General features: G+C 39.6%; 1 protein-coding gene across 4 annotated transcripts in view; it reads left to right on the top strand.

The window, feature by feature from the left end:
* The window catches only part of LOC132140873 (CAP-Gly domain-containing linker protein 2-like), a 48140-nt gene extending 27080 nt beyond the window's left edge, over positions 1-21060 (top strand). The window contains exons 4-18 of one of the 4 annotated variants that reach the window (XM_059549912.1): positions 938-1062; positions 3043-3256; positions 5584-5781; positions 5932-6035; positions 6838-6898; positions 7485-7589; positions 12541-12591; positions 14146-15111; positions 15505-15562; positions 17984-18067; positions 18193-18349; positions 19663-19822; positions 20339-20527; positions 20639-20701; positions 20779-21060. In XM_059549912.1, the coding sequence (XP_059405895.1) occupies positions 938-1062; positions 3043-3256; positions 5584-5781; positions 5932-6035; positions 6838-6898; positions 7485-7589; positions 12541-12591; positions 14146-15111; positions 15505-15562; positions 17984-18067; positions 18193-18349; positions 19663-19822; positions 20339-20527; positions 20639-20701; positions 20779-20790 (2547 nt within the window). In that variant the 3' untranslated portion in view covers positions 20791-21060. The remainder of the gene's footprint in view (positions 1-937; positions 1063-3042; positions 3257-5583; positions 5782-5931; positions 6036-6837; positions 6899-7484; positions 7590-12540; positions 12592-14145; positions 15112-15504; positions 15563-17983; positions 18068-18192; positions 18350-19662; positions 19823-20338; positions 20528-20638; positions 20702-20778) is intronic. The other 3 variants (XM_059549913.1, XM_059549915.1, XM_059549916.1) reach the window with 3 other exon arrangements.

Below are 21060 nucleotides of genomic sequence, written 5' to 3' on the forward strand. Positions count from 1 at the left end.
GAATAATTGACAAACTTAGAACAGCAAAAATATATGCATTTGATGCATTCAAAAGATCGTAATGTTTTGAGAGAGTTTATTTCCTTTTTATGGACAACATATTGGTCATTAGCTCTTTTAGAATCAGTAGTGCTTGATTTCAAGATTTTCAGTCTTTGTGTAACGGGTTGATTGGGCTGAATAGTTTATTAATGCAAATACTGCAATATTCATCCATGATTTTTTGTCTTTCTGCTGTCAATCTAAATTTAAGAGCATCTATTATTTAACAGGTTTTCTGTTTCTGAACAGATCAAAAAACAGTCTAATGGGTATATGTCACAAAAAATGCCTGTAAATGTCCCAGTCATAGATAATAATGACTGAAGTAATTTTAAGGAGAAAAGTAATTTCTCTTATTTTTTTTTATTTTTTTTACAGTACTATGAAAGCAAGCTTTTGAAGCGCACACAATGTGTGATATACAGTTCTTTGTTTCTAAAGGACGAGGTATGCTTATGTGTTTGGGCCATCACTAATGAATAGCCTGTGACCTCCTTTTTTCCCCAGTGCTTGGTTGATAAATCTAGGCCAGTTCAACCAGCACAACAGTCATCCCCAGTTACATTTCAGAAGCAGCTGGCAGACTTTACTACACTACAATGCACTGCTGACATTCGGTGGGACCAACTATCTCTATTTACCTAAATGTTAGACTTTTTAGACAGTAGTGGTAGACAAATATTTGACCATTTTAAGAGCATCAAGATGAGTTGAAGCCAACTCATATTACCTACCTCCTATTGGTTTCATGTTATGTAATTTGTAAAGACTGATTAATAAAGATTTATTTTTATTTTTCAGTTGAGTGTTTCAGTTTTGTTATACAGTTATTAAAGTAAACCATGTGTCCATGTTACTGCTATGTACCACTGAACATCCTCTGCCCTCTCCTCAGGTTGGCGGCACTAAAACAGGAGTAGTGCGTTATGTGGGAGAGACTGACTTTGCCAAGGGCGAGTGGTGTGGAGTTGAGCTGGATGAGCCATTAGGGAAAAACGATGGAGCTGTGGCTGGAACCAGGTACATTATTAGTCTTCTGCTAACATGTCCTGTCTTTAGGAGCACCATCAGTGGCCTTCAACATTAGGGGCTCAATGTTTAAAGACTGTTTAGCATGTTAAAATATATCAGCTGTAGTGGGACCTACAACATGGAATCAAATGGCACTTTTCCATTGCATGGTATGGCTGAGCTCGGCACAGGTCAGCAAGGTTGGCATTTCCACTGCAGTTCAGTACCGCTTTAGAGAGGCCGGGATTATTCACACATCATTATAGTTGCAACACATCTACTGTTGTGACTTCTGAAGAAACTTTTAATTCTGCGTCCCCCCCCCCCCATCAAGCTCTCGCTGGATCCGCTCCTAGGCTATCAACGAGAAGAATGTCTGTACTTTCTCAACAGACATTGAAACAGCCACTTTTGGTTGTGAAAAAAGATACGTTCGTTTAAAATAGTTGCATTTGCTCCTTTCGCTGGCTGTTCTGATGTAAATCTAGCAGTTCTGTTGTGTTTGTGTCTTAAGTTCAGTGACGCAGTTAGTGACGATTCTCTCCAGCCAATCAGTGATCAGCAGAGTTTACAAGTCACTTTTTGGTAATGGTACGGTTCAGTTGGAACCTCAACCGAGGTGGTACTAAAAAAGCAACAGGTACTGTACCCAATGAAAAATCACCTAAAAGTGAACCGTACCAAGCCGTACCATTCCATGCAGTGGAAAAGCGCCTAAATGTTTTTTCAATACATCCTGGTTTTATTCAGCAGTTCATCAGTTCATGTCATTCCTGAGGCAAAAAAGTGGTTTGTCTTTTTTCAAAATCTAATGAACCGATCTTAACCTGATTAATGGACACTGTTCCCAATCCAACCAAATCCTGATGGACAAACTCTCACTATATATCTCCTATATAGTTTTTGGGGGAAATTCTGTCATATTACTGAAGTAAACTGGGTTACAAACGTAGTTTCATGTTGAATTTTATTGGTAAAGTACAGGCCAAGTAATTTGAACATGTAATCATTCACATGCTGAGCCAAAGTTAAACCTCCGCTGTCTTTTCAGTGAAGAATGGGGATGGTTGAGTTCCAAACAGGAATAAACCGCTTCATAGATACTTGTTAATTGTTGACATTTGGCCCAAGGCCGGATTTAGTAGATTAATTCATGTGTTTTTATATTGATAGCTTGACATCAGGCTGGAGATTTCCCTGTGTTCAGTTCAGAGGATAAGAAAAGAAACATTTTATAATAGAAAACATTACCATTCAAAGGTTTTGAAAGTGCTTTTAGACTTACCAAAACTGCATTTATTTATTTATTTATTTATTGTAAAAACAGTAATATTGTAAAATATTATTACAATTTAAAATAACCATTTTAAGTACATAAAATTGTATTATTTTAATATGGAGTTTAAAATGTAATTTATTGCTTTGATTTCCGATATGAATTTTCATTAGCCATTACTCCAGTCACTATTGTCACATGATCCTTCAGAAATCATTCTTATTTGCTGATTTGCTGCTCAAGAAACATTTCTTATTATTATCACAATTGAAAATGATTGTATTGCTTAATATTTTTGAAAAAACTGTTATACAATTACTTACTAATAGTGCACATGTTGACATTTTAATGTTAATCCCAGCTACTCATGATTTATTTTACTCATCTAGTTCTTGATTTATAATATTACCATATAAATTAACAATCTCTGCATTACTGGTAAAAGGCAAAAACTTGTATCTAAAAAGCAAAACAGTGAAATTCCTAATATTAATTCTAATAATTCCAAGTAAAAACTATTTCTTCTATTAAAACAACAACAAAAATATTTTCTGTTGTCACACAGAGGTTTCTTAGGTGCATTTATTCAGTAACCTCAATCACAGACAATATAGTTAAGATGTATTTTTGCATTTCTCACAGTTTATCACTGAGAAGGTTTGATTGCAGTTATTTCCTCCCTCACTTCCTTTATTCTCTCTGTCTCTCCCTAGATATTTCCAGTGCCCTCATAAATTTGGCCTCTTTGCTCCAATCCACAAGGTGATCCGCATTGGCTTCCCATCCACCAGTCCAGCTAAAGCTAAGAAGAGCAAGCGTATGGCGATGGGTGTGTCGTCTCTGGCTCACAGCCCATCCAGCTCCTCCATCAGCTCTGTCAGCTCTGTGGCCTCCAGTGTGGGGGGGAGACCCAGTCGCACTGGCCTGGTAAGGGATGGCAAAATGGCAAAAAGAGGGTGCCAATGCAAACCAGGTCTTATGTTGACATTTTGCAGCATTGCTTCTTGATGTGACTGTTAAAGGCCACCGATCATGCCCCTTTTAACAAGAGATAATATCCAGAATGTGTCTGTGAAATATCAGCTCAAAATACCCCATAAATCATTTTTATATAATTTTATATCATTTCATGCATGTCTGCTGCAAATGTCCCCTTTTCTAGAATAGGGCAGTGCCTTTACAGCTCGTACTAGTGATGTGTCATTCGCGAACGAGCTGGCTTTAAGAGCTGATTCTTTGTAGTGAAAGATAATAGCCGACTCCCGTCTGGGAGAGCCGAATCTTCAGCCGGAGCTTTCTATTTTAGCCCAATTTTGCAATTGTGAATGGTTTGTGTGTTGGTAAGCAATTTTTTATTCAGTGTTTTTATAAAAGCCTTATTTTATGTATTTACTTGTTACAAAAAAAATATATAGACTAGGATCATACCATTATGTGAAAAAGGAAGGGGGACACACGCTCCAAAGATAGCGAGTGTAGTGGTAAAATCCAGGTACACCGAGTGACTGTGTTCAATTGTTTAATTAAAGTTTTATTAAAATGTTAAATAATAGTAAAAGTATTTTTTTTGTAACGGAACGATGCATAAAAATAAGGCTTTTATAAAAGCACTGAATAAAATATTGCTTACCAACACACAAACCATTCACAATTGGGCTAAAATAGAAGGCTCCGAGTGATTCTAAAAGAAAAGCCATTTATGAGCCGTAAGTGCCGGCTCTTCTAAGGGAGCCGATTCAAAAGAGCCGAATCTTTGAAAAGAGCCAGACTTCCCATCACTTGCTCATACCTCAGTTACACTGCTAAAATTCATCTGGTTTTGATGTTCATGTCTATAATGCTGAAATCATGCGTTTTAAAGCCATGCCAGTTAAGGCTTCTTATAGACTGAGTGCATGCATTGGAAGCAAGCGCACAGAAAGCAGCTGTCACACGGCAGAAAGTTCTCTTTCATGTCTTATTGTGCTTATACTGTCAAATTCACAAGTTTATGTTAGAAACACACAAGTTACAAAAATGCAGTCTTTTATGTCTGTGAAGGTAAATTGCAGGGAAAGAAATCACAAAAACCAAATGGCAACGCTGTAGGTGGAAACGTGCAGATTAAGGGGTGGTCATTTTATAATTATATTCCCTTCTTATGTCATGTATGAGCAAAATCTGACCAGCTAGTTTTTTCACGAGCTTGTCGAGAAAGTCTTAGCAAAACATAGTTAAGGGGTTTACCTTTTTTCACTGTTTTTGGGTTAGTAGATGCACCTGTGACCTGATTATATATTAATTAAACTGCTAAAAATGCATAAAATAAAGAACCATTTTTCCTTTTTTCTTCTAAAGAACTAATGTTTCTGAGTTTGGTTATTAAAAGAGATTAAAAACAATCAGCTTTGACAGTTATAGGAGAAGCTTGCAGAGAAAGGCTTATCAAAAATAATTATTGTGTTGCTTTTAGTGTATGGTTTTATGTTTTGGGGTTTGTTTATGTTTTTTGGTTTTGCATGGTGGGGAAGTCATGGCTAGTTTGACTCCTAACCCTAAGGTTGTGGGTTCGAGTCTCGGGCTGGCAGTACCACGACTTAGGTGCCCTTGAGTAAGGCACTGAACCCCTAACTGCTCCCCGGGCGCCGCAGCATAAATGGCTGACCACTGCTCTGGGTGTGTGTTCACGGTCTATGTGTGTGCCCACTTTGGATGGGTTAAATGCAGAGCACAAATTCTGAGTATGGGTCACCATACTTGCCTGAATGTCACGTCACTTTCACTTTTTCTTTAGATGCACCGGAGACCTGATTATAAAACGTAAATGATGTTTTATTAACAAGATTCGGGAGAAGTGCGTCAGATACTTAGCCTAATCAACACAGGTGGACCACAATCTAGTAATCAATACCATAGTATAAATATCACCGACTTACCTCTATCCATTGACGGTTTATCAGCATCCCTCCTCCACCCCATCTCCTCACTTCGAGTTCACTTTATAAATAGACGGGGAAGGGGGGGTACTCTAGGTTCAGGCCATTTCCGAGCTCGGAGCCATTCCCTGGACAGCACGCCAAATACGCATACCATACCTCAGCTAATTATATGTAAGCGTGAACTCGTGAAACATGGAACAAGTCAGATTTTTATGATATGAGGGTTCATTATGTGTTGTATCACTTCATCGCTTTAAACCCTTAATTCATCGTCAAATTTGAATCTAACAGTCTCATTTCATTTCACTCAGTGAGTTTTTCCCTCATTTCTGGCAGTTGACAGAGACGTCCTCGAGGTACGCGCGGAAGATCTCGGGGACCACGGCTCTGCAGGAAGCCCTGAAGGAGAAACAGCAGCACATAGAGCAGCTCCTGGCTGAGAGAGACCTGGAGCGGGCTGAGGTCGCCAAAGCAACCAGCCGTATCTGCGAGGTGGAAAAAGAGCTGACGGCAATGAATGCCCGACATCTGCAGGTGTGACTCACACATATAAACACAACACTTAGCCTATATGTGCATTACATTTACTACATTTACTCACAAATATAAACTTACACTCTCCATTTAACACTGCATTCAAATCAATTTCTGAAGAACAATGACCTTTTCTCATATCTCTTTCAGTATGCAACAGAGGCAGAGAGCAACCTACAGCAAGTCCGAGCCCTGCTGGCAAGCACACAGAAAGACAAGATGGAACTGGCCAATCAGCTTGAGGAAGAGAGAAGGTAGAGTTCTGCTTGTACACTGTAGCCTCATATGTTGTATCCTAACATTTACTGTTGTTCCGTTTAGTTGCTTTTGTGTTGGTACTTGAGTTAAAGGTGCACTAAATATTTCTTTTTAATCTTTTTTTCTATATCTTAGGCCCATAGAAAGAGCTATAGTGTGATTCACAGAGGGATGAGTTGGATCAGTAAGAATACCTATACTATGTTTAAAATAAATAGTAAAGCGGTCATGAACTGAGAAATCAAAATTCTCTAAATTAATATTCAGAGTGATTGGTTTTTCCATAATATTTCCTGCATTCACCACACAGATTTTGGGGAAAAATTGTAGGAAAAGTCTTATCTAAAGATTGGCCATAAATTATTTACATGATTTTAGAATTTAGTAATCCACCGGCCATGTAGAAAGTTGAATTTAATGTGTTGTAGCACAAAAATGTTCAAATGTTCTCTTAATCACAGCTAGCAGTATATATGATGAGATATATAATTGGGTATCATTTGCTAGATTAACAGAGATCCACTGTTAACCTACTCTTCACAAAATATAGGATATATCACAGCCATGAATGACAAATAGACCTGGAAATAGAGTGTTTCTACAATTATGTTTGGTAATTAAACCCTTTGTGTGTGTGTGTGTGTGTGTGTGTGTGTGTGTGTGTGTGTTTGTGATCCAGCATGCATGCCAATAGGCATCAGTATAAAGTCCAAATCTGCTGTCCATCTACCAAAGAAACAAACAAAAAAGTAAATGAGGAATTTCCTGACACCTGGTTGTCATTATTTGTTACGACAGGAAAGTGGAAGATCTTCAGTTCAGAGTTGAGGAAGAGTCCATTACCAAAGGAGACCTGGAGGTATCTGGCTTTTTTTTACCACTTTACTATATTTTTACAACTTTACTGGGAGATGATGTTTTGAATTTTGAGAATTTCTGTGAATTCTGGTAATTTAGAATGTCTTTCCAAACATCTTCAGTCCTCAAACACTTAATAAACAACCTAATTTAAATTTTGATTTTTTTTTAAAATAATGTCTGTTCTGAATAAGATCTGTTTAAATGTAAGTAAATTTAATTTAATTTAATTTATGCATATGGCAGACGCTTTTATCCAAAGTGGCTTACAGTGCATTCAGGCTAACAGTTTTACCTAACATGTGTTCCCTGGGAATCGAACCCACAACCTTTTATGCTGCTAACACAATACTCTACCACTTGAGCCACAGGAACGAAATGTATCAAATATGTCTCTGTTTATCCAGCCCTATACTGTCATGCTGAATTTGAAAACATACTCTGTATTGCCTTAAAATGTCTTAACACTTTGGTATTATGATTGGTAAATAGTTCATACCTGTTAATCTTTTTCTGTGCCACCTATGTATGTCTCTTTTCTCTTTCTCTCGTGTCTTTCCATTTCCCCAATCTCTTTCTCTCTGTAGACCCAGACCAAACTGGAGCATGCCCGTATTCGGCAGCTCGAGCAGTATCTGCATTTGGAAAAGTCCAAAGCAGAGCGGCTTCAGAAAGAGTTAGAGGAAAAGATGGTAAACATGCAGGGAGATGAAACACCCCAGCCTGTAGCCATCTCTCCCATTGCCATGTTTCTGTCCCTTTGTTAGAGCCCTTGTCTGTGCAAGGTTACCACTGCTTGTGCTTGATTGACCAGGCCTGAGATCTCCATCATTTGACATGTTTGTAACTTGCAACTGATCATATTTGTTTAATGCCACTTTTTAAATTTTATTTTTTAACTAAGCTAGTTGATCAGAAAATCTGTGTTTTAGATGTTTTAGGCTTATTTTAATTGCACCCATTTATTTTTGCGTTTAGTGTCGATTTATTTGGAATTTACTCCAGCTCTGATCAGAAATTGCATTGCTGTGAAACCCTAAATTCATGAGTGTTGGAGATCTTTGCCTGTCTACAGTGGGTGAGCATTGCTCTTGATAGCCAGGAACTGCTTTCACCTTTCCTTTGCAAAATACTTTCATGTTTGTCTTTTCTTGTTCACTAAGCATCTGCCTGAGACCCTCAGGTGAAGTTGAGGAGTTATCTTCACCACAGTGATCTCATTTCCTCACATTAGCCTTCATATTGTGTTTAAGATGCTGAAATAAAGCCTCCATCCTTTGAAAGAGTTGTGATACAAACCCCCTCTTGGAATTGCTCCGTTTATTAGGGCCCGAGCACCGAGGTGCGAGGACCCTCTTGTATCTGCTTTGCTTATTAGGGCCCGAGCACCGATGGTGTGAGGAGCCTATTGTATCTGCTCCGTTTATTATTATTAGGGCCCGAGCACCGATGGCTGTGACAAAATTTGTTGTCTTGCCATGGGAATAGAAGTTGTTGTAACTTAGGCATAAAATGTCCGATCTTCTCCAAACTTCAGATATTTTGAAAGTCATAGCCTGAAGACATGTAAAGGCCAGTATTCAGTTATAATCATAGCGCCACCTGTTGGCAATATATTTACAACTTACAATGCGTATTTCTCGACGTTCACATTTTAATAAAGCCATTTGCTTGCGGTGAGCCTGGGTACGAGGGCCCGTTCATCGCTGCTTGCAGCTTTAATTATTCTTATTCCGCTTCTTCTTCTCCAAAATGAATCGCATTTTTCAGGCCTTAAACATGCTCAAAAAGTCATGAAACTTTGCACATGCGTCAAACCTGGTGAAAATTTACATCTGATATAGGATTCAGAAGAGGGTGTGGTGAAATGGCTCGACAGCGCCACCTATACTAAGAAAATCAACAGCCTTCCAGCTATGTTTCACGTACATGTACGAAAATTGGCATACACCTGTAACACACCAATACCTATAAAAAAGACTTTTGGAGCAAAATTCTAACCCCAACAGGAAGTCAGTTATTTTTAATATTATGAGCAAATTTTGTTTAATTTTGATCATTTCCATGCGTTGTATTTTAACAAACTCCTCCTAGAGATTTATTCAGATCAACACCAAATTTGGTATGCCTAATCTAAAGGCCTTTGCGATGTTAAATTGGGAAGATCTTGAGTCCATGGCGGCCTGGTGAATTTCGATGATTCACCATGAAAAATGAAGTAGCTATAACTCAGACATACAATGTCCAATCTGCCCCAAACTTCAAATGTTTGATAAGACTCCGAACCTTAACAGAAGATGTTATAACTCAGGCATAAAATGTCCTATCTTCCCCAAACTTCACATGTGGGATAAGAGTCCTGGCCTGAACACATCTGAAGGCCAATATTCCATCGGGTGTGGCAAAATGGCTCAATAGTGCCACCTATACACATTCAACGGAGTGCGCCTCGAGCTATGTTTCACGTACATGTATGAAAAATTGGAAGACACATGTAACACACCAATACCTACGAAAAAGTCTCTTGGTACGAAATCCGAATCCCAACAGGAAGTCGGTTATTTAGAATTTTCTCTGCAAAATTGTTGTTTTTGCCATTTTCAGGGGTTGTACTTTAACAAACTCCTCCTAGAGATTTATTCAGATCAACACCAAACTTAGTCAGTGTAATCTAAAGGCATTTGGATGTTAAATTGCGAAGATCTTGAGGTTTCGTTAAAGGGCGTGACCATGGCGCTGTGACGAAATTCGATGTCTCGCCACAGCAAGAGAAGTTGTTGTAACTCATAAAATGTTCAATCTTCCCCAAACTTCACATGTTCGATAAAAGTCCTGGCCTGAACACATCTGAAGGCCAATATTCCATTATAGTGATAGCCCCACCTGCTGGCAACAGGAAGATTGGCACATATATGGAATAAACTTTGATATATTCCACTTATATTTATGAGTTTAAAAGCATATTTTTCACCCTTGCAGCTTTAATTTTGATGAAATTCAAGAGCTTTCTGACCCTGCATAAATGGAAACACAACTGACACGTTCAAGGCCCAGAAAGGTAGTAAGGACATTGTTAAAATGGTCCATGTGACATCTGTGGCTTAACCTTAATTTTACGACGCTACAAGAATAGTTTTTCTGCGCAAAGGATAAAAAAAAATGATGACTTTATTTAAAAAAAAATGTGTATCTCTTTCATGTCAGTCGAATGTTGTGAACATGCATTGAAGACTTACACCTAAGAGAAGAAATCATTGAATAAAGTCGTTATTTTTGTTTTCATAATGACCACTACAGACACCCTAAAAACAGCCTAGTGACCACCCGGAAACACCTTAAATATTTTTAAATACGACTTAACCATCAAAACAGTTTTGCAACACACTAGCTTCTAACCAGAAAACCCTATCAAGCAATGCCCTGTGACTACCCAGAAAACCCAAGCATTGCCCTAATGTCCACCAAGACCCTAGCAGCTGCCTTAGCAACTCCTAAGTGACCATTCAAAACACCCTAACATCTATTAATGCCTATAAATACCTAGCAATTTAGCAACCACCCATACCACCCTAGCTAAAACATCCTTACTAGCTAAAACATCCTTAGCACCCTAGTAATTTACTAACAATGCCTTTGCGTACAACCAGAACGACCAACACCCTAGTAACCACCATGAACATCCTAGCAAGCGGCTAGTAATGTCCTGTCAACCAACTTGCAACACTCTGGCAACCACCTAAATTCTAGCATTGTGGTTTTACGCAGACAAACACCACTCAGGCCCAGTAGTAAAGGTTCGATGCAAACACATATGAACAACAAAATACAGGTGTAAATAGGGTCTGAAAAGTTTTGAACTTGTCCACTTTTGACTACTTCCAGAGGTTCTTGAAAGCTCCACTAAAGCATGCCTCCTCTTATTCTTAAACATTATGGGATGTGATGTTGAAACAGGCTAGCCAGACATGATTTAACTTTGCCTTCTGAAATTGCAAGTTCATTATAAAGATGAAAAAATACCAATTTTGTCTTACCAGTCCTGATTCTAACACACATTCACAGTATTTGGTGTAGTTTTGCAGCAGTCAGAGGAAAAATTAAAGCTCTCTGGAATAGTTTTACAGGGTCTCCCTTTGCAATATTAGCTTATTTTGCTATCTAAGATAAAAAATAAAATCAGGAATAAGCCAATATGTACACCCGCCCAAAGACCCTCCCTTGAAAGCAATCGGGAAAGTTGTTGAAAGTGGACAGAAAATTAAAACAGAAGGTGTAACCAGGAATGTGTCTCCATGGTCAGCTTGTGTTCCGATCGACCAAATCACATCAGGATTGGTTCACTCCAGAATAAAAATTTCCTTACAGTTTATTAACTTATAGTTAAGTGTTATCCAAAGTGTGTGTGACGACTGGGATGGGGAACGGAGTGAGGTGAAAATACATGACACCTGTGCCCCTCACCGGTCTCGAGTCCCACGGAGGGGTTCCGGAACCATAAAAGGAGGAGTGATGACAGTGCAAGACGACAGAGGAACAGGCCTGGACTTTATTTTGTTTTGGTTCTGTTTGTGCGCGGCAGTCGCCGTGAGGGGCTGTCGCTCTATTTTAACTTTTGTTAAAATTGTTGAAATGTTTCCCGCTTTCTCCTTCACGTGATTGCGAACTGTGTTACAGTGTTCATGTCTTTCTTTCTTCTGTTGAAAAGAAATTAAGGTTTTTGAGGAAAACATTCCAGGATTTTTCTTCATATAATTCACATCAGCTAGGACCAGTGGGTTGAAGGTCCAAATTGCAGTTTCATTGCAGCTTCAAAGGGCTCTTAAGAACCCAGCTGAGGAATAAGGGTCTTATCTAGCAAAACAATCAGCCATTTTCTAAAAAACAAACAAAACTCCAATTCCTGTACTTTTTAACCACAGATGCTCATCTTGCACTAGTCTTCACACATTGTGTAATCACGTTGGAAAAGTCACATGCGTGGTTAGTTCTTCACCTGTGTACTTGGGCTCAAAAAGTGAGGGCCAGGGTGAAAAACTCCATCTTATTTTCTTCTCCAGCTTCAAAATCGTCCAACATTGTTGTTTTACCTTTTTGTAAAGTGTGTTTAACTTTTTTTGCACGTTTACTTTGTAAACACTGGGTCGGTACATGCATGCATGACCTTTCCAATGTGATTATGCAATGTGTGAGGTCAAGATGAGCATTTGTGTATTTTATGTGTACAAGTGTGTTTTTTGTTTTTTTTTGCTATACAAGTTCCTTATTCGTCTGCTGGGTTGGGGTAGAGCCCTTTGAAGCTGCATTGAAATTGCAAGTTGGACCTTCAACCCATTGGCCTCCATTGAAGTCCAGAGAAAAAAACTGTATAGAGAAAAATCCTTGAATGTTTTCCTCAAAAACCTTAATTTCTTTTTGACTGAAGAAAGAAGGACATGAGCATCTTGGATGACATGGGGGTGAGTATATTATCAGGACATTTTTATTCTGGAAGTGAACTAATCCTTTAATATCAGGCATAAACAGGACCTCACATTTACTTGGGTACATTTAAAAGTGTGGCTTTGGCTGTCATTTTAAAAGATGGTGAATGAAGGCAGCACAGTCCTGGCACTCTAATCAACAGGATTTCACATTTATCAACAGGTCAGAGGCAGGCTCCAGCCAACACCCATGAGGCTGGGCAAGAGTGTCAAGGTGATATAAAGGGAGTAACATGCTGTGTGGTTATCAGAGTGATCTTCTACTTTAAACATGAATATTATATTTAGATCTGTCAACTTCTCACTTCTCTCTTATGGTTTCAAACTGCATCTCTGAACTCTTCTAGTAATATCTGATTTCTGATAACCTCTTTTCTTTGAACTATCAAATTTGATAGATGACTTCACAGTGACTAACACTAATATTTGTTTGCTCTGTGAAATGAAAAACATCTTTGAATATTTTTTCTTTAAACATGGTTTGAATCCTAGTAGTGATTTGCCTTTGTTCCTTTAGACTGTACCATTCCATCTCATATGTGCCTGGCTGCTTTTAGATGGTCAGACTGAGAAAGGCTTGCTTGGGCTTGAATTCAACAGGAATGCTGGTGTAGTTTCATAGGTTGCACTATATCTGCTTTTTTTGCACATGCAAGAGTCATTTTTCAAGAAATGGCCATTCACTGAAATGTTTGCAGGGCAAGTAAATGCTTTGTTTGCTTCTTATGTACTGTATGTTACTGTATTGCCATCCGGTTGCTAGTTCTAGTGGGCAACTCTCCAAGATATTTCATACTGATTATCAACAACATTAAAATGTTTATTTGGGGGATGCACAATATATAAACTTATTTATATAATAATATATTATAATATGTAAGCTGTTTTCACAGAAAGACAATATGATGGATGTTTTTTAAAACCATGTGCTAGAACTTTTTTTTTAGTTGGAAAAAAAAAACTATTTTTGGTCAATGGATTATTATTATTATTATAAACAGCTGTTTTCAGTATATTATATTTTCTACAATCTACAGTAATGCAAAAATAATAATATTTTATTAATGGTTCTGATTCTAAAGTACATTTATATACATTATATCAAATTTATTTTAATTAAAAAAATATATTATGTTCTTTCAGTATAATAATAATAATAATGATGATGATGAATCTCAGTAGTCTTCTGTAACTAAAAAAACAAACAAAAAAATCATTACTATAATGCAAAAATAATATAAATTTATTGGATTTAAATTTTACAGTAAATGAAATCGTACAATTTTTAAAAAAAATTAATGGTACAGTATTACAATTATTATTTTTTTTAAGTTCATATGTAAGTGTGCATCATGGAAGTATTTCACATATTAATGAAAACATTACTTACAGAATTACCTTTTTTATATGACAATTGTGTATTGTTTAGTTTTTTTTTTAGTGACATCTAATTAGTCGCATAAAATAATGGTCCTAAAATGTTATTTTCTTAATTGTTTTAGGACCTCTACAGATTTAAACAATGTTGGCCGCTACCGATATGGTTCTCAGTGTGCATCCCCATTTTAATTGTCTGTATTGTTATTTTCACCACATGTGCTTTTTCCACTCGATGTCCATTAGTTTGCTCTATTTTAAACTTTAAAAGTCCAAAGGTCTTGTTGAAAAAATGACTAAGTCCTTTGAGGATTGCCCATGAACAGACTGGAGGTTTTGGCATATAAAAGATGGAAGATGCAGGATTTCTGACCCTCTTTCTGTCCTCTAGCAAACTACAGTTGAGGAGAAGAGTCGTGTTATGCAGCTGGAAGAAGAATTGGCATTGCGCAAGGTTGAGGTCGAGCAGCTCCAGGCTCGGTTTCAGAGAGGTTCCTTCGGTCCAGTCACAGGCGCTGGAGACAGCAGACCAGGCATAAACTCGGAGACTCTGGTTTTGCGGGAGCAGCTTCTCTCAGCAGGCCGTGAACGCCGTGAAGAGAGCAGCCTGTTGCGAGAGAGGTATGAAGCATCCTTGAGCAGCAGCCAGAAAGAAGTTGAACACCTTAAAGCCACAAAAGAACGTCAGGGCCAAGAGATCTCCGACCTGAAGCAGAGACTTCAGCAGGCCACCCGTGAAAACATGGAGATGATGGACAGCTGGAAAGTCAAACTTGACGCTTTGTTTGGAGACCATCACCGTGCTCTAGAGGAACTGAAAGCCTCGCTAACAGGAGATCGCGGGTCCAGTGAGAACAGCGGAGGAGAGGGTGAAGGAACCACACCTGAGATGAGAGCAGCTCTGGAGAGCTTAAAGATGGAGCAGCAACTGGAGTTAGAGAACCTGAAAGCCAAACATGAGATCGATGCTGCCGTAATGGCCAAAGAGCGCGAAGATCTACGCGCTCGACTTCAGGAATTACGGGATCAGCTAGAGGAGAATGAGGAGAACTGGAAGATCCAGGTGGAAGTCAAGTGTAACCAGCATACTCTGGAGCTCAAAGAGGTTTTAGAGAAGCTTCAGAAGGCTGAGTTGAGGATCAGCGAGTTGGACAAGTCCCATGAAGAGCATGAGAAGGCCACTCAGTTTCTCAAAGAGCAGCTGGAGCTGGCTGAGAAGAAGATGGTAGATTATGAGGCTCTGCAGAAGGCTGAAGCTCAGAGCCGAGCAGAGATCCTCTCACTGCAAGAGAAGCTGAGAGTCAGTGAGAACCGACTGCAAGCTGTAGAGGCTGATCACACCACCCAGGATGTTAATGTTAGTGACCTCTGGAACAAACCCAGAGTTTTTTAGTTAATGTTATCCAGGCTGTTTTGTAGATTCCAATGCGTACAGGGCTAAAATTGTAATTTGATTGTATACATTTAGAACCAGTCCTAAAGAATCCTAATGGGATGAATAAGAATCAAGATCCAATTGGACAAACTAAAATCCTGAAAAAATCATATGAAATTTTTATTTATCCGGAAGGATCTTATCTGATTCTTAGATTATCCTCATGCGATCCCATTGAAATCGCATGGCATTAGCTCCAAATTCTAACAGAAATTCTAAAACCTTGAGGATTGTTGACTATAGTTCCGAAAGAAATAAAAATCCTAAAAAGTGTTTTTAAAGTTCACTTAAATATAATGTTTTCTGCCCATCCAGATGATCGAAAATAATGACAACTCTGAAGAGAAGATGAAACTAAAACAGAATATGGAAGGTACGTGTACAAATACTGAAAATGAAAAATGCTTACTTCTGTAATTGTACTTCTATGGCTCAACTTTTTAGGCTTTGTATGATTTTTTAAAAATGTTTTTAAAAGAAACCTTACCAAGGCTGCATTTATTTGACTAAAAAGTATAGTGAAACCGTAATATTTTGTAATATAACAAATGGAAGTAAAGTAGCGTGAAAAGGTTTTTGCCCCCTTCCTGTTTTGTTTTTTGCATATTTCTCACACTTAAAAGATTCAGATAATCAAAACAATTTTGATATGACACAAAGATAATGCAAGTAAATGAAAAATGCAGTTTTTTAATTATTTTATTTATTAAGGGAAAAAAGCTGTCCAAACCTAACTGGCCCTACTTGAAAAATTAATTACCCCATCCTGTTAAATCATGAAAGAAATGTTATTAACTACATTATTTTAGAAATCTGAGTTAAATTTCTCTAGCCACACAATGATCCCAAACACACCAGCAAGTCCACCTCTGAATGGCTCAAGAAAAACTAAATTAAGGTTTTGGAGTGGCCAAGTCAATGTCCGGTCTTAAATCCAAATGAGATGCTGTGACATGACTGTGACGAGTGGGGCGGGGCCAAGAGACATGGGAACAGGAGCGAGGCTGGTGGAGCAAAACACAAACTAAAACCCAGGCCTGGTCCTCTCTCGTCCTTCACTGTCGTCGCTCCTGTTTTATATCCTTCCATCTCCTCCGTGGGACTTGAGACCGGTGGGTCGAGCAGGTGTCGCTCATTTCCAATCACTCCACCAGCCTCGCTCCTGTTTCCGCGTCTCTCGGCCCCGCCCCACTCGGCACATACCCCCATCGCCCCTCGCAGGCCGGGGGTACTCCCGAGACTGCGCTCTACTCCACCCATAACACCCCCCCCCCCCTCCAGGGGGGACCGCTCACGGTGACCTGGGGGAACCTGGGGGTAGGACAGACGAGGCGAGAGAAAAGGAGATGGAAGGAGGAGCGACAGAGACGAGAGAGGGGAGAGAGAAAAAAAAAATCCGGTTCCCAGACGCACTGCTGCTCGGCCCTCCACCAGCTGGGTGATCTCCTCCGCGGTGCCTGGCGGTGGCACTGGACGGCCCTCGGCGGACGGCACGACACTCCTCCGCCGCCCGGTGGACGGCGACAGCTCCTCCGATTTTGGGCAGCCGGCAGGAGTCCCCCGTTCCCTGCCCCTCCGGATGCCTTCACGGAGGCAGCAGGCTCCGACCCCCTGGCAAACGGCGCCGACTCCTCCGCTCCCTCACGGGCAGCAGCCGCCCCTCCACATCACGGGTGGCCGGCAGCGAGCTCGCCTGTCCCCGGCAACTCACTCCAGCCCACCGCCTCGAGCGTCCATGGCGGTACACTTCCTCGCTAGCTCGATGGCACCGCGGATTCACCACAGCGGCGAGGGATCTTCAGCAGTACGTCCCTCCTTCTCCCGGGCTTCGGCACCACTGTAATGAATTAAACTCCATGATCACGGGACAAAGGAGGCGGGAACCGGCGGACAATCAAATAAGATTTTAATTATCAAAATAAAGACAAAATAGACAAAACAAATAAAAAGCAAACACAAACTAAAATCCAGGCCTGGTCGTCGCTCCGGGTTTTATATCCCTCCATCTCCTCCGTGGGACTCGAGACCGGTGGGTCGAGCAGGTGTCGCTCATTTCCAATCACTCCACTGGCCTCGCTCCTGTTCCCACGTCTCTCGGCCCCGCCCCACTCGTCACAATGACCTTAAGCAGTTTTTTCATGGTCAAAAACAGTGTGGCTGAATTAAAACAATTTTGCTAAGAAGAGTGGGCCAAAATTCTTCCACCGCGATGTGAAAGACTCATTGCCAGTCATCACAAACGCTTGATTGCAGTTGTTGCTGCATTGGGTGGCACAACCAGTTATTAGATTTAGGGGATAATTACTTTTTCACGTAGAGCTAGGTAGGTTTGGACAAATTTTATCCCTTAATAAAAAAATAAAAATAATAATAATTCAATACTGCATTTTGCATTTACTTGGTTGTCTTTGTGTAATTTTAAAATTTGTTTGATTTGAATCTTTTAAGTGTGATAAATATGCAAAATGCAAATTTTCACGGCACTGTAACTGTTTTCTGTTTCAATATAATTTAAAAATGCAACTTAATACGTTTTAATTTGTTTTAATTTATTTAAAAGCTGTTTTTAGCAACCATTAATTCAGCAGAAATGTTTAGAGTTTTTATTTTTATTTTATTATCAGTTAAAAACCATGATTTATTTATTTAAGAGCAGCATTTATATGAAAAATAAATATTTTATAACATTAATGTCTTCATCTAAATTTAAAAAGTATCTATAGAGCAGTTTTCAGACATTTCAGCATGTGAAAGTTCTCTAGACCTGTGTTTATAATTTCAAACTTTCTGTTAGAAACTCTGGAGAAACTCACAAAAAGGGAAAAAGAAGTATCCACTCTAACAACCCAAGTAGATGCTCTGAAGACCCAAATAACTGGTAACTATCAGATTTCAAGTTTTACATTTATAGCTAAGAGAGCTATATATAACATACCATAGGATGATGCTAGTGATTTTTTTGTTCTACTTCTAACAATAAATGCAAGTGCATCTTGTGTGTAGCCTTGGAGGAAAAGGTTTGTTTGGGAGAGAAGGTGGCAGATGGACTCGTTAAGGAAAAGACGCGCTTGGAGGCGGAGCTGGAGTCCATGACCAAGAAATCCCATGATGCATCAGGCCAGCTTGTGATTATTAGCCAGGAGCTTCTGAAGAAAGAGAGGTAAAGAGCATAACATGGAGGAGGAGAGGGCTTTCTGGGATTTATTACAAAGCACTTGAGATGATAATGACTGCATATGGTCCACATGGAAATAATTGTCTCAGTTTTTGAAGCACATTTCAAGAAATGCTTTAATCATCTAACTTACACTTGTAAACTTGAATATAGTGTGTACTTGAGCCTCTATTTTATTCCTGTCATGGAGAACCATCATCTGGATTGTAATGCTTCCCAATACACTAGGATAAATGGTTAGCCATGAACCATTGCTGATTGTAATCTACTCAAGAGCAATTTGAGTTAATGAAGACAGTTAGGCTGATTAAAACTGTGGCCAAAACGTCATTTAGCCTTTTTAATCAATGCTACATGCTGACAGTGGATATCCTGTCAGGGGTTTGGGCCAGAGACAGTTTATAAGAGACATGCCACTTCCTCGATCCTCAATACAACTATATAAGGAAACCCGTAACAGCAAAGATGGCGGTTGTGTGCACATGTCCCGCCCCTCCCACTGGAAAGCCAATCATCTGCTTTTAACAGTCAAGCCAGGAAACATTTAAGCCTATCGTGTGGTTCCACTGACGTATGCGCACAGTTGAGGAACCCTTGCGCATGCATAGTAAAGGTATAACCTGTGGGGGAAAAGGCGTTTTAAACCTTATTTTGGGGCAAAGAAATTCAAAATTTTTCATCAATTTTTATCATATTTCACTGCTGTTTCTATACATGCAGTTTTTATGTCCCGGTGACCAGTGAAAGTGCAGTTCTGACTCTCTGCCCATTCATTTAGATAGGAGCTGGTATTGTTATTCTGAAATAGCTGCCCGGAGGCGTTGCCAAGATGGCGGCCGAGTGGCACGACTTGCCTGAAAGGACTTTGTTTGGGCTCTGCCCTTAAAGGGATAGTCCCCTAAAAATGAAAATCTCGTGATCATTTGCTCACCCTCAAGTCTTTCTTTGACTTTCTTTGCTCTGTGGAACACAAAAGAAGTCATTCTGAAGAATGTTGGTAGCCAAACTTTTTTGGTTCCCATTCATTTCCATAGTAGTACCAAAAATACTATGGGTGTCAGTTGGAATAAAAACATTTTGGTTACCAATATTTTTCAGATGTGCTTTTTTGTGTTTCACTGATTCACATTGAGAACTAAAAATATATATATTCAATAGCTTATTACACAGAGTTGATTGGCTTTGATTAGGTCCAGCGCACATTGCAATAACGAAGGATGTTGCCCTAATATATTAATTTTATATTATTATTATTTTATGCAGTATTTTGTCTTTCTCTTTGTGTGTGTGTATATCAGGAGCCTGAATGAGCTTCGGGTGTTACTGCTGGAATCTCCACATCACTCTGCGGGAGTGGAGCGGGACCTCGGCCGTGAAGTCCACAGAGCCGAGTGGAGGGTGAAGGAACAGAAACTACAGGACGACATCAAAACTCTGCGAGAGAAACTTTTGCTGCTGGTGAGATACATGAACAGAAATCTACTTACTACTGTACTGTATTAGAACTTCTTATTCTAACATTTAAGGTCTTTAAAGTTTTTGGGCCGTTATGTGTTTGCACAGTATCTGTCAAACACACTAAAATCAAAAGCACAATATGGTTTAATCCCTTCATCAGGTCTGTTTTTGCTGCGTGTTTTAAAGCGAAGAGCACACATTGTTGAGGCTATCAGCTCGTGATCCTGTTTTCTGCACCTCAGAGCGGCTCCGTTCACAGCGAATGAACGCAGCGAACTCATTTATTTCATGTGCTGAGTTTAAGAACGTAACGGCCACCAGTTCTGCTTTATTTTCTGTGCAGATGTTTGATGATGCAGACAGCATTTCACTAGATTTGTAGCGAGACGTGTTTTTGTAAGCATGTTTTCACTGAAGCTAGAGTTTTCCTTCAAAATAAAAGCTCTATTGCCGTTTCTGTCAAAATAAGAGCTTAAAAGTGCAGCATGAATGATCTCTACAATTTCTTTCCATCAGGGTCAGGAGAGGTCATCTACAGACCACCGTCGGTACTCGATGATGGACCCATCTGCTTCAGACACAGAGGTGGCCCGTCTGCGTCAAAGGCTGCTGAGCACAGAAGATGCCCTGAGGAACGCTCTGGAACACAACCAACACGTGGACCAGCTGGTGCAGGCCATGTGCACCCGACCGGACAAGAACCAGGTAAACAACAGACGCCTCACCTCAACCCGCTACTGCTTCACTACCTCAGGTGACACACTAACATGCTCCAACAGTGTCACAAATATTGCTCTTTCTTTCATTCGTTCACAGGCACATGCTAGTGCAAATTCTGCTAATGGAATCCATCAAGAAGACACTTCCTTCACAAAAGAGGTGAATAGATCTTTATTCGAAGATGATTTAGAATCCTAATATTTCTGTATCATCCTAAACTCTGCTTCTCTGTCTAGGAAAAACACTGATGAGGGCCAAAACGGTTCTCAGGTGTTTAGGGAGGGAAGAGTGGAGGTGCATTGGGAAAGAAGATGCCTAGACCTTTGGACTAATGCTTCACTGGACATCTTATTTTCTGTTCACGGTTAACACCAAAACTATGACTTTATAGATGAACAAACAGAGACCACAAATGGAAGATTATCTCAAATGATCCGAAAATGCTATAAAAAGACATAACGGAAGTGGTTTTTAAGGTCAGTGGTACAACACGGACAAACCGACCCTGTAGACTACCT

The sequence above is a fragment of the Carassius carassius genome, chromosome 5 (genome assembly GCF_963082965.1).
Source record: "Carassius carassius chromosome 5, fCarCar2.1, whole genome shotgun sequence".
Classification (NCBI taxonomy): domain Eukaryota; kingdom Metazoa; phylum Chordata; class Actinopteri; order Cypriniformes; family Cyprinidae; genus Carassius; species Carassius carassius.